This window comes from Andrena cerasifolii, chromosome 13, assembly GCF_050908995.1.
Source record: "Andrena cerasifolii isolate SP2316 chromosome 13, iyAndCera1_principal, whole genome shotgun sequence".
NCBI classification, from domain to species: Eukaryota; Metazoa; Arthropoda; class Insecta; order Hymenoptera; family Andrenidae; genus Andrena; species Andrena cerasifolii.
In genome coordinates this window covers 7,308,814-7,323,217 of record NC_135130.1, presented here as the reverse complement: position 1 = coordinate 7,323,217, position 14,404 = coordinate 7,308,814, and the positions used below count along the sequence as shown (strand labels likewise).

Here is a 14,404-nt window from a genome sequence, read left to right as displayed (position 1 = left end):
CGCCGGGGGCGCAGTCACAGAGGGAATTACAGGAAGCACGGAATGACGCGATCCCACGTCCACAACCTGACGGTTGATGACGATGATGGAGTGTCGTCGAGTGGCTCACTATCGTCGACGCTGGCTGGTCCCCGCGGCTACGCGATGGCTGTTGACAGGGTTTCGACGTCTGCTACACACGGATGAATTTGCTCGGTGGTTGTCGGTAGCGGGAGAACGGTTGGATTTCGATTTCATGTTCCTGCTGGTCAGGACAGCGAGATCGGCACCGACCGTCGACTCGTTCGGGACTATCGACGGACTTCACGGCACGGAAACTCCGCTAGCCTTCTTCTCACCGGTCCTCCCAGTCGGCGGGGCGAAAAGGGTCGCGCGCTTACTGACGGGGGATGTTCGCGCACGAATTTAGATCATCGTACGGCATACTCGGCACGTCGGATCACCGGGTCCAGGTTTCGTTTCACCTGGGGGGTGAGGGGCTCAGCGAGGAAATGCAACGCGACGATTTACCTGACGTCGGGAAACGTCAAAAAGTGGGGAGAAAAATGATGAACGAATCGGCGACTGGCAACTGTTCCACGGATATAACAAGGGATCGCTGGGTGAGTCGTTGTTCGTCGGAATTATAAGGCGCTAGGTTCATGTGGAGTTCTCTAACCCTTTAAATTCTGAGGCTTAAGGAGGGATCATATTTTTGGAGCTAAAAATACAGACCAAAGTTTGGAATTTTGTGAGAAACTAGCGATTCGAGTCATCTGAAGTTTGGATCATGTTTTTGCGCAGCTTTGAAGAAGTTGCAATTTTTTTTATTAATTTTTAATATTGGGTAGACTAGTGATATTAAAAAACTGCAATTTCTTTAAAGATGCATAAAAACATGGTCCAAATTTTAGATGGATCGAATTGCTAGTTTCTTCAAAAAGAATTCCCAACTTTTGCTGTGCTTTTAGAACAACAGATAAGATATCCCCTTAAAGGCCTTTTCATGCGTGACACTTGTGGCCCAGAATTGGGGTTCTTAATACGTGTATTCCCTAGGCAGAGATAGAACTAGGTTAAGGAAAGGTGAAAGAGATAGGGGATGTGTGAGGTTGCTCGAAGTATTGTGCTTTATATTAATGTACGAGGGTGATTCGAAAACTTTGCGGCCTTCGACTGTAACGGAGTGTTTTGCGGACCAAGACGAGAACAGAAATGGACCAAGTCTAGAGATTTGAAAGGGGGCTAATGTTGAATAATAATGGAGAAAGAATTTCTTAAGAGGCTGCTCCGGTCTGGAGCCCTTAAAAATAGGTGATCTTTAGGAATTAATTAAAGGAAAACTACTAAATATAATTGAATGCGACTTATTGCGTTGGATTAAGCATGTCTTAAACTATAGAAATATATTTTTTGTTTTATAATTAATCATTGCAGACGGCACTGGGGAGTCGTTAAAGTCGAAGCGTCAAAAAATTCATCCAAATCGGTGGAACCTGTAGCACCTAAATCATTGGTCTGATAATAAAAAACAATGTCAGATTATTAAAGGGAATGAAACTCGCTCGTGGACTAAGTCAGAAAAAATTACAAAACTGACATTTTTTTCAAAATAACGACACTTGAATTGTGAAATCACTTTTCCCCTATATTTTCGTCCTTTCAACGCCTTTGAAAATTACAAATTTTCAATTTTTATATTTTTTTCTGGTTTATCCCCGAGCCAGAAGTATATTCTTCAAAATAAAAAAGTTTCAGTCGAATCGGATAATAACTTTTAGAGATACTGGTACCGCCGATTTTGACAGCACTGTTTCGAGAAAAACGCGTTTAAAGTTTTACGTGTATGCCGAGTGGCCGGGTGTTACCTATGCATTTGCCGCTACCCAAATGCCTATAACTTCGGGAGTTTTACGAATTTCAACAAATCCTTTTAAACACGTATAAAAAAATCGATTTTTAGACCGGAACCTCCCCTTAATTACGCTTTTTCTCTATTCGGCCGAGAAATTTTCAAATGACCCTCGTATAAGTAATGCGAGTCTAAGTTGGTGGGGCTTTGAGTGTCTCGCTGACAAGTCGGGGGACATGTTTACTCGAGCTAATTGTTCACATGTTTAAACAGGAACGCAATTAATGTGTCCAATAAGAAATAAAGACGGGTCGCGACAAAACACAGGCGCCACTATAATTGCCAAAAACTGCTCGTACAGACTCATCGAAGTGGAACAGACGAAACAAATTAGTGGGGTGCAATGTCGACCTAATTAATGGGGATACTTTTTTGGAGAACCTACTGGAAGTATCGCGCATCTTCACGAATTTTGTACCTCGGAATGCTCTCCTAATTTTTCCATTTTTATTTTTCAGATTAAATACATTATATATATATTGTTCTCTTTTTATATCAAATAGTACATTAAATACTAAAATGTTAACCATTTCATTTGTGCCCTGCGAATCATTTGCAGAAATTCAATAAGGAATTTTGTCACCATTAATATTTAAATTATCAATATATTTGAAAGATTTTACAGATATAATAATTAATCAAATTTTAATTGATTAATTATAAATTCATTTTCATATACATATAATTCTTTGAGATAAAATAAGATTCCCCTGCCCTTCGTAATATAGTTACACAGAAATTCTATGCTTCCCCTCGTTTCGTATATTTTTCCCAACAACATGCCCCCTCGGTGCCATTAATTTTAATATCCCCAATAACGCGGGAATTTCAATAACGAAAGCAAGCAAACAATCTCCCTGGGTCTGGAAAATTCGATCAATTTTGCCTTGATACGAGTATGTATAACAAGCATAAAAAAAAAAGGGAAGAAGGAAACGGAAATAACGAGCTATTCACATAAACCTTCTTGGGGACGTGTCTGACCCTTGCGGAAGAATCTCCTTCGGGGACCGACGCGCAGGCGAGTCCGCGCACGCGGTGGTAGGTTCTTATTAGCACGCCTCGAGATCCGCGCTCAGTTGCCCGGAGAGTCGCGAACGTGACGGATAGTTTGTGTGTGAGTTTCGATAGCGATACACGCACGTGACATGAGGCACGAGAGCCAATCGTTTTAAGTTTTATTTATTTTTTTTGTAAATCGCACGTCTTCGCCACATCAAAGTGCATTTATCTTCGTGCGCATTTATTTCGTCACAATGGTGAGTACCAAAGTATTCCTGTTCTGAATTTTGAAGGCTTGAAAATCTGGTTGGCTTTGCTTTTTATATTTAAACTGCGCCACGAGGAGACTTTATTTTTCTTGGTTACTATTAAATCGAAATTTATAATGTTACATAGCCATTGGTATCTCGATTCAAAGAGCGTTCGTGAGTTTCAGAAATTAAATTGAACTATTCAGAATAAAAGTACTTCAAAGTCAAAGTACTTCTATACTTGTCACTTTAACCATTTTTTCTTTCAAAGCAACGAATGAATGTTTTATGTAAAATTATTAAAGTAAAATGTTTAAAACGCATATTAAATAGAAAAGGTGTTACAGGGAATATTGTGACAGTGTTTAATTCAGAAAGAAAATATGAAAAATACAGTTGTTGTCAAACATCCCAAAATATATTTCAGTAATACAAAATTGATTCATATTGGTTTGTTGCAAATGAAATGGTGGTTTAATAGTATTATCTGAAAATTGTTTTGAAACAATGTACTCCAATTAAAGGGATGTTGTATATATTATTATATCCTAATAATTCCTCGTTAATAACCAAACATTTACAAAAAGAATAATTTTTATTTTCATTCCCTTTATCTGCAAATACTTTTAATACATACACACCTCTGTGGTGTTTTTAAACAATTCAAATGCTGAAGTACAATTAAATAAGCTGAATCATCGAAGCATCGCGACCACAAAGAGCTTCAACTAACTAACAATTCCACTGCCCAGTAGCTTACCAACGAAAATAATTCACCGATGAGAATCTCCCTCTGAAAAAGTTAAAAGCCTACTGAATCAGCTGCCTCGCCGTTATTTGCATTCAGAAATAATGGTGGAAACACGTTCGATGCGTGCCATTTTACCGAGTTTTTCCAACGAAAGGTCAGGATTGCGCGAAGGGTGCGAAACTGACAGTGACCCCAGCAGTCTCTCGTCTCGAGCGCTCTGCCATTTGTTGACACCGAGTACACGTCTCGGCGATAAACAACGATCTCTTGAACTTTCGGGCGACGCAACATTAGACTGCGATGCAATGAAATTTCCCTGCGCATAAAAGAAATTTCCAATAAAGAGCGCGCAATAACTCCGGGGATGAGGGGCCATGTTTATGAATACTCGTGGAAAGTGGATAAAAAAAGAAAGAGTATCGCGGCAGCAAAATGAACATTCTTCCTCGGGAACAGACGCGAGGGAAACCGTTCAAACACATTATTGCGCCCGCGGAATTTATCTGGCGAAGGAAATTAGCCGCGCAATAAAATGGCACCTGCTCGATATAAGGGCCCGGAACGTAGATATTAATTCGTCACTCGCCAGAATTTATACAGATTTATTCAAATAATTAATTTCATCGGGAAGCCCCGAAGGGTCTACAAAGTGATTAACGCGACGGTTTTCAATTGAACGTGCGTGAGATTATCATTGTTTCGTTGCGTTTGGGTCGCTGCTTTAAAGCTAGTTTTAAATTTAATACTGCAAATGGAGCGCCGTGGATGGAAGGTACGTTGGGAAATAATTTACAGTGAAAACATGAAAGAAAATGCAACGGGCGAGGTGGAAGAATAGTTGTTAATAAAAACGTTAACGGAGCAGATGCAGAGCACAAAGAGTTTGATGAAGTAATAACACGTTCAGGCATTCAGAATTTCTCTTTGAATTTCCACGAAAACGTGTCTCGAAGGGTTGAAAAGCATCGCAGCAGATACTTTTTCCCTCCCCCACCGTTTAGTACCGTTCATCAATCACTTTAGTTGAAAACCATTTTATCTGATGGCTCCTACTGAATCTTCCTCGAGAAACTTGCGGCGGATATCTTCCCTGCTCGAGTTTACATCTCGCGTGTCTGAAACGTTCGACGCTAGTTCGCCAGAAAATGTAATTCTGCCAGCTGTTTTATTATAACTGGTGCAAAGCACGGGGGCAAGTTTTGCTCGTTGAGCGGCACAGTTTTAGCTCGTTGAAAAGAATTATTCGGATAAGCAGGCACAGTCAGAAAATGGTAACTCACGTTGTCATAAAATTGCTATCCTGTTCATGGAAATATTTTTTTAAATGACTTCTGATGTTTCTAAAGCGGGGAGGCTAAACGAAGAGCACAGGTACTCGGTAGAATTTCAATTAATTTCTCGATGTCGCACGCGTACCAGCTGGAAAAAACGGCAGCACTATTTTTGGCCATTTCTCCAATTTCCTCCGAACGGAGTGGAACAAAAGCTTTCCCGCTAAAATAAAAGCCTGTTGTTCTCGCCGGCTCACAATTAGTACATCTCCATTCGACATTTAATGGCGATGTTTCTGGGGTAACTGCTACTATTTCGGGGCTCAAGACTCCCTCTCCCTAAAATATTGACATTCCAGTGACGTATTGGCATCCTTCGCAATCTGTCGCTCGCAGTTCCACGATTGCAACCTCCGCGCAATCCTGAAAGCCTCTTTCCCTTCTATTCTCCCTCTTTATTCCAGTTCATTCATCTTCCACCCCCTCCCTTTCATCGCCCGCCACCGTGTAATAGGGACAATTTGTGTCCCACCCCAGCTCCTGCCCCGAAAAAAGGTGAAAAGAATTTCATCAAATGGTTTTGTTTACTCCTCTCCCTTGCTACTGTTTCTCACGAGGAGACATTACAGTAGCTCCCGTAGAAAATGTCACCGTCATCTTTCCCTCTGTATAGGATACTTCTTCAAAATGTTTCACTTTGCGTAGAAACTAATTACTCGCGCAAATCTATTCTTTCAAATTTTTTTAAATTAGCAGCGTTCAGCGGGCCTCAGAATTTTCAAATCACGTGGTGCCCTCGGTTCGTTGCACCCCCAAAAAATGAAAAGGAATTAGTGGGACTTTCTGTGATCGAAGTGGATGTTTAACCCTTAACTGGTATACTGTTTTTGGCAAACGTGACTGGTATACCGGGGTCGTGGCAGACCCCAAATAAAAAAGGGCACAGAAATTTGTAAAGTCGACACTAGAGCAACCACTATGAATATTTTCTTCTTAGGTAATGCAGAAAATAATAGAAGCGTAGAAAGTTAAACTATTATTATAAAATTAATGAGAAATTCAGTTTACCAACTTAGACAACCGAAAATTGTACATCGAACTTTGGGTGCTCGGGGTCACGAGCGACCCCAGGATACCAGTTAAGGGTTAAAAAACAAAAGATTGCAAATCTATGCCTGAGCTAATATCACGCTGGACTTTGTTAGCTTTGGATATTGTTTATCCGTGTTTATTCACCGGGTTCATTTACCAACACGCTTGCAGGACCTCTTCTACCTGGTTCTCCGTCCTCAGCCTCTCCCCTTTAGGAGATCCTTTCACCCGGACGATGATTACGAGGCAGATGTCGGAGATGTAAGCGCGTAGGGAGAACGGTGGATCGATAAGGGTGCAATAAATGTCTAACTGTCTGTAATTGACGCTTGTGTGTCGCGAGCGGAATCAAACTCGACAGGGCGAGTTGGAGGGATGGGGCGCGCAGGGCTGCCGGGAATGGAAACAATTGGAATGTCAGTGGAATTCGGGATCACGATTGCGTAAACTCGGCAATAATGGCAGGGCGTGCAGGAAAATCATGGCCGTGGTTCGGCGGAGGTATTGTTTGAATTCCTGTCGTTGCTCTCCGGTCGAGGATACAGCAGGAATGGCTGAATGCCAAGTTGTGTCCAATGCCCTTGCGCCCTGCACGCGCCGTCTTCGAGTGCCGTGCATTTAAGCATGGATTTATGGCTAGCGAGCTTATTATTCGGTCAGGCGAGCATTCGGTCGTGTGAAATGTGTCTGCATTAAACGGTAATATTAAGTTTGTAGAGCGATTTCTACGTATTGTTGGAAATCTCTCGTCTAAACGAATCGAATGATAATATTTTTAATATTTTTAATTATTTTTTTTTTATTTGATCTCGAACTATTTTTGAAAATGCTAGCAAATTCACGTCTAGGGGGACGTTGGATGGACACCTCTGGATAACCTCTGCAAATTATCCCTTCGTTGACACACCTCCTTTTTCGACCAACTTTGACATACCTGGGTGGCTCACACCCAGCAATTTTTGAAAGACTGCCGTTCTCATCTAAAGAATCCAATCGTTATGAGAAAAGTCATGGGTCAAGTTGAAGGTTTCTAGAATGCATTGCAATAGATTTTTGATTGGCATTTTATCACAGTTTTTGCAAAAAAATTCTGGATTACCATGTGTCGAGAAAACGCGAAGAAAATCTTCAAGAAATTGTAACTTCCACAAATTTCAATATTAGAAGCTAAAAATCTACAGGGTTGTTGTTCTGATAGAATATTTTGAGAAAAAAAATAGTTTGTAAGTCGCCTTTGGAAAAAGGTATTTATTTTGCATACAGAAGGTACAAAGCGTTGAAATAAGTTTATGGGTGGCTCGCACCCAGAGTGTCAGCGAAGAGTTAAGGGGTTACATAGCTTATAGTCTAGATTATAGTCTTAAGAATATTGGTGCAAAATTTTATTTAAATTGAGAAGATGGAGAAGCCTTGGGGGAAGGGGCTGCTATGGCACCATTTCTTAAGATATCAAATTTCTTTTCGAGGAGTGCTTAACCCTCTAATGCATAGATTTTTAATTCAGTTGGAAAAATTAGACTACTTTAATTTGGGGATGAAAATATCGAATCCGATGTCTGTTTTCAATCTGGAGGAAATAATAATACTAATAATAATAATAATAATTTCTTAAACCAATATGTGCGCTGTGGTACTACTTTTAGGGCTGGCAAATGAGAATTTTCAACCCCTAGATTAAGCAGGTGCCCGCCTTAAGGTAGGCGTATGCACTAGAGGGTTAATTTATACACAATAAGTGTACGTCTCGATCTTTAACCCTCGGTTGTCACACCTACTTTCTCGAACGTCGTTGTCACACTGGGTCAATTTGACCCTGCCAATTTTCAATCAGTTGTCATTTAAAAACTATTTGTTAAATTAAGTCTAAAAAATTCTGAGATAAAGTTTGAACATTGTAGAATATATGCCCATCGTTGAAATGACATTTAAAGTGTCATCATGCTTAAAAAAAAATTTGAAGCAATAAGAGTTCCGACAAAAAGTTTTTTGCTTAAAAATTTGCAGGGTCTATTTGACCCAGTGTGACAACCGAGGGTGAAATATAACAATTTTTTAAATGAAAAAAAAATCATGAAGATAACTCTATTTTGTGATCTGTGGAAGGTATGTAACCCTTTAAGACACCATGACTTGAAAACTGAGGGACATGTCTGTAGATTTACCCTCTGAAGTATCGAGATACATTTACGAATCACCCTGTATATTTGCACGACTCGGAGTTTCCTCAAGTGCCTACCCAAGGTTCCCCAACCAGATGTGACTTTCCTACCAGTTTCTTTCACTCGAATGCTCGAACTTTAAAGCCATATTTCACGGTGAACTGACTGCCAAGTTAAAAAATGTCATCATCCCATTACTCAAGACCAGCGTTTCCCACTTTTTGTCACGGAACCCTTCCAAATTCACTAAAATTTTGCGGGACCAGTGGCGATTCAATACAAACAGTTTCAAATTTTACAGTAGGGCGTCCAGAGACTTTTTTCCAGGGGAGGGACAAGTTTGGGATGACGGTAAAGAAAAATACACCCCTCTTGCTTCTTTTAACCCATTTCGCGGTGCCAATTTAACTAAAATTGTAAAACCGAAATTTAAAAATATTCCCTTTTTAGTATAAACTCATTAAAGATCAGTTTTGAAAAACAAGCGATTTTTTCTCAAATTCCGGGGGGGCAACTGCCCCTTTTGCACACCCCTCATGTTTAGCAGTCAAGCGAATGTTTCTCCTTGCATAATTTACACGTTCATTTAATATTCCAATTTTATTATAACTTCTCGCGGAGCAGCAGTTGGGACACGCTGCTCTAGGCGAGAGTTACCCACCAGTGTATATTAATCCGGAAACCCTCTTTGCCCATAGATCCCTTCAAGTTCTTAACATTGTCCTTTAATCGAAATTCAACTCCCCCGCAACTGAGTACCTATCACCACCAACCCTTGGATCACTTTTCGAAGTCCTATCGGGACTCTTAAAGTTCCCTACGGCCTAAAGTCGTTGAAGGTTGTTGCGTTGGTGGCCTTGAGCGGTCGCCGAACGATTCCTCGGCCCCCCTGAGCGATTCTTCTCGAAGCGCCGCGTAGTAGCGAGGAGGAAAGAGAAAGCGGCGAAGAAGCGTGTGCAATCGTTTCGTTACACGATTATGCACCTTGCCAAGATGACTCAGCCAGTGGTCCGCGTGCACGTATAGGCGCGCGGGCCAAGTAGTACGAGCACACGTTTGGTCGCACGTGTTGGCAGCGAGCTACGGCCGCGGCATTCACGTGCTTCGCCGCGGAATATTCGCAGTCTAATTTAATAGAAGAAGGCACCGAGAAAGTGGCCTTTCGCATTTCAGACCGCCCGTGGTCTACCGACTTTGTTGCTCGCACAATGCACTCTGGTTACATAATTAGGAATCAGTAATTTCGTTGTAAATATCTGGGTTTTAATTTCATCGAGGGCCTGTTATTTTTTAAATTTGTTTACAAAGTGGAATTACTATCTTCCTTGAATCCATTGGAGTTTGTTTCACCACCTTCGTGGTGGTTTTTCTAGAATTATAAATAGGGGTTGCTCAGCACTTAAGGTGTCTGCACCTTTTTCAAACGGAACCTTGTATTTTTTAATTCAAAAAATTCATCACCTTCGTGGTGGTTTTTCTAGAATTATAAATAGGGGTTGCTCAGCACTTAAGGTGTCTGTACTTTTTTCAAACGGAACCTTGTATTTTTTAATTCACAAAATTCATCACCTTCGTGGTGGTTTTTCTAGAATTGTAAATAGGGGTTGCTCAGCACTTAAGGTGTCTGCACCTTTTTCAAACGGAACCTTGTATTTTTTAATTCACAAAATTCATCACCTTCGTGGTGGTTTTTCTAGAATTATAAATAGGGGTTGCTCAGCACTTAAGGTGTCTGTACTTTTTTCAAACGGAACCTTGTATTTTTTAATTCACAAAATTCATCACCTTCGTGGTGGTTTTTCTAGAATTGTAAATAGGGGTTGCTCAGCACTTAAGGTGTCTGCACCTTTTTCAAACGGAACCTTGTATTTTTTAATTCACAAAATTCATCACCTTCGTGGTGGTTTTTCTAGAATTATAAATAGGGGTTGCTCAACACTTAAGGTGTCTGTACTTTTTTCAAACGGAACCTTGTATTTTTTAATTCACAAAATTCATCACCTTCGTGGTGGTTTTTCTAGAATTATAAATAGGGGTTGCTCAGCACTTAAGGTGTCTGTACTTTTTTCAAACGGAACCCTGTATTTTTTAATTCACAAAACTCATTTCGGAAGCCATTCCAATGTCATCGGTAAAAATACAAAATTCACTGTCTGTAATATATATTTTCGATTCAGTACGAAATTTCTCACCACCCTCTGACAAACTCCCGCCAGAGATTTCGGGGTGACGTGCAAGATCAGAATGTCAGTTTCGCGACACATTTTGCTCATCGTTTCGCGTCCCAGTCCGTGACTCACCGCTCTTTATACGCCGCTGTTACGACATTGATTCTTTCTCGGCCGCGTAAACGGATTCATCGCGATCGCCACGGCCAAGATCTTCATCAAGGCGAACGTCAGTGATACGATAAGGCCCGCGGGCGTTGTGTAACGGAAAGTCGTGTTATCGGCCGATTGAACGGGGCACCCAACCGCAGAGAGCCAAGGGTGCACTTGAACGTTTGCGACTATAATTTTCTGGCACCCTATTTCTTTCTAATTTCTAGACCTTGTGACGCATTCATTTGGCTGGTTTAATTGCTAACTGATTAATCCCTTTCTGCACCATTCTTCCATGAAGTTTTATTTACTGTCGTTGTTAGTTGAAGAATTATTCAATCCATTATATTGTGACTTGGTGTATCTGTGATTGAGTTTTGTTTGGAAATTTAATTTGGGTCAGTTGGGACCTCCGTTTCTGCTATGGGAGAAGTGGCTTGGGTCTGCAAGAAGTTTAGGAAAAGTTTCCAATGGAAAAGAAAATGGTAATGTTTGATAATTGTCAAGGGTATTCGAATATGGAGATTTGTGGAGGGTCGAGTAGGATTCGGTATCTCTAAATACCTGCGAAACTAATTACAATTATCTCCTAGAGTTGCGAGTGAATATTCAATAATTCGATTACGAAAAAGAAAATTTAAATTCAATTTTTAGGGATTAACACCATCCAAATTGCACTACAAGAAAAGAATTATTTTTTTAGTTTTTACTGCATTTTAATTTAGGTTTTAGTGCAGTTTTAATAAAATCGTTTAACATACAATTTTTTTTGTATATTTAATTTTTGAAAGAGCAAGAATTTCTAGAATTATGTTCCCGTGTTCATTGTATGATTAGTCTTCGTTCATTTGTCGAGCCCTGTATGTTTTTTCTTTTTCTAAAAAAAAGGCACCTTGTCAATAGCTTCGCCAAAGTTTCACTGACGCGTGGAAAGTTAGCTCCACTGAGCAATGTGTTTAGAAGAACTCGGTGCCTCCTTTCCTCGCCCCTGACTGTCGGCGAAAACTAACGGAGTCCCTTCGCATTCGCGTGAAATGAAAACTCACCATCTGCCACCATCTGTCGCGGGTGCTCATGGGTAAATTGGGTCAATCGGTTTCCGATCCTAATCCCAGTTTCTGGTGTATCATTCTTATTTACTGGACTGGTTCCAAGCCATCCCCAGCAAAACAGGGGGCTCTGAATTTAAGAATTAATCGACACGAAGAACTGCAACGCGAACCATTTCATTCGAGCGTAGCTACTCTTGCGCAGAAATAATTCGCAGCTATTAAGAACAATAAACACACCCCGTGGAATAATTTTCAGTATACAATTCCCTTAAACTACTATGTTCTCGCCTCCAAAAAAAAAATTAAACAAATAACTCCCACTTTTCAGCTTTTATTCAAAAGTGATTGAACTTCGGGAGTAAAGGAAAATTTAAATTCAACGAATGAACAGAAAAAATGGTCTGTTAATATCGTAAAATTTTTTTAGCATTAATCACTTAAGATTTTTGGTTGAAATCTCACAGATGCAATTTGTTTATCCTTTTTGCAATGAAGTCAGAGTGTTTCTTTGAATTGCTAGGATGTGAAATGGTTGTGACACGCGTTACAAAGTTCACGGGTTATTGACAATCTTGCACTTGCTTCTTTTTTGCAGGGACTAAAAAGCTCAAGGGCCGTCGGCAGTTTTTTGTTGCTGTTGGCGGCGATAACGAGCGCAAGTGCATCAAAATGCAGCAGGCTCATAGACGGCACGACCAAGCCGCGCTCGAATGCCGATGGAAAGTACCATATTTTCATCACGCTGTTCAACCGAACGGAAGCGGTCTTCTCGTACATGCCAAACGCCAGATACACCGGTGAGTGGCTTCGTTAATTATCAGAAAAATTCTCTGCATTCGACTGTTAACCGTGCGACGACTGCAGCTGAGTTTCAGTTCTGAAGTCACTTGAGACCTCTTTGAAACTTCAATTCCATCAAGATTGAATTAGGGGGATTTTTAGCATCGTATTATAAAATAATAAGTAATTACAACCTTAACAAAAATATTCTCTCGCTTGCTTGAGCCCATTGGGTAAAAAGCGAGATTGAAACTGTCGAAGCTTTACTGTACAATAATATTTTTGCATGATACAACTATTCGGTTATGTAAGCTTATAATTGTATCCATATAATGCTAATACATTTTGCAATTATATTTCGAGCAATTTAAACGTTGCAAATTATTGAAACTGTTATTATTAAGAAAAGTAGGTATTTTTGAGGATCATAATTTGTGGCCATAAATCAAGGCTGATGGGTTATAATTCTAGGATCATCGAAGTTGAGATTTATGGAGTCATTTCAGGCTAGAGCTGTAAATATTCAAATAATTCTGAGTATTCGAGTATTCGAATAATTCTGAGTATTCCAGTATTCGAATAATTCTGAGTATTCGAGTATTCGAATAATTTATTCGAATAATTCTGAGTATTCGAGTATTCGAATAATCTATTCGCATAATTCTGAGTATTCAAATGTTCGAATAATTCTGAGTATTCGAATATTCGAATAATTCTGAGTATTCAAATGTTCGAATAATTCTGAGTATTCGAATATTCGAATAATTCTGAGTATTCGAGTATTCAAATATTCGAATAATTCTGAGTACTCGAATAATTTAAAGTGTTTTCAAATTTCGGATTGCACTGAATACGAATATACGTAAACACTTGAAAAACAAATAATTGTAAAGACCAATATGAAAAGAATTTTACGATAAAGTGTGAAAAAATATTTAATGTTCAGATTCCTGTTCGGGACAATTCAAAATTCGATCACTCCAAAGATTCGAATACTCCTAATTATTCGAATTATTCGGATCTCAAATTCGAATTATTTGGATCTCAAATTCGAATTCTACTTAGAATACCCATTCTAATATCTGTGACAGCCCTATTTGAAACCTCATGGATCATATATTTTAATCGCAAATGGTATTTGGAAAATATTTCTAATTTGTCTTTGGGTTTGAAACTGGAAACTTGGAATTCTTATCTTCTTCTTCCAACGTCTTACTTTACAAAACAGAACAGTTACATTCAGGAGAGGGCCTTAGAGAAAACGTAATCGATGCTTGATTCGACAGACCGCAGGTCGGCACCTACATAATGAACGTCGCCTGGAAAAGTTGAGGCGAGATCGACTGAAGCCGGTGAAAGTTTTAATTCTCTTCGCGTTTACTTCGAATAGTTAGATAGATTCTGAATTCGGAGCCGCGAGCTTCCAAATCGCTTGTTTATTTGCTGCCTCCGACGAAGGAAATTAAGCGAACGGACTCTTCTCGACAATTACTTAACGATTGAAACCAGCCCAGAAGGAAAACTAGTTTCGACTTTCACAATTCCAAATTAACTTACGAAGTAAATTAAAACACCCAAGATCAAGCGGATTATTAGCACGTTATTGAAAATAAAATAAAAGCAGAAGCGATAAACTTCATTCGCAATCGCGATTTTAATCGACGCTAATTTAATTAACTACAAACTCGAGTCATCCAATTTTTGCGCATCGGCAGGCCTCGCCGTTGCTCGGCGCACCTATAACAGCGTGGATCATTGCAGCCACGTAACACGATCCACAGAATTCACTTCTGCAGTCCATTTCGCCGATGCGCATTGCCTCCGCTGTCAATCA

At 39.9% G+C, this 14,404-nt stretch overlaps 2 protein-coding genes across 9 annotated transcripts in view; one reads left to right on the top strand and one right to left on the bottom strand.

Annotated features, from left to right (window-relative positions):
• The window catches only part of Pasha (microprocessor complex subunit partner of drosha), a 180,805-nt gene that overhangs the window by 105,172 nt on the left and 61,229 nt on the right, over nt 1–14,404 (bottom strand). The window lies entirely within an intron of this gene.
• Nucleotides 2,958–14,404, top strand: part of LOC143375939 (spondin-1) — a 45,500-nt gene continuing 34,053 nt past the window's right edge. For all 8 annotated transcript variants that reach the window (XM_076825620.1, XM_076825617.1, XM_076825616.1 and 5 more), the window contains exons 1-2: nt 2,958–3,150; nt 12,386–12,587. In XM_076825620.1, the coding sequence (XP_076681735.1) occupies nt 3,148–3,150; nt 12,386–12,587 (205 nt within the window). In that variant the 5' untranslated portion in view covers nt 2,958–3,147. The remainder of the gene's footprint in view (nt 3,151–12,385; nt 12,588–14,404) is intronic.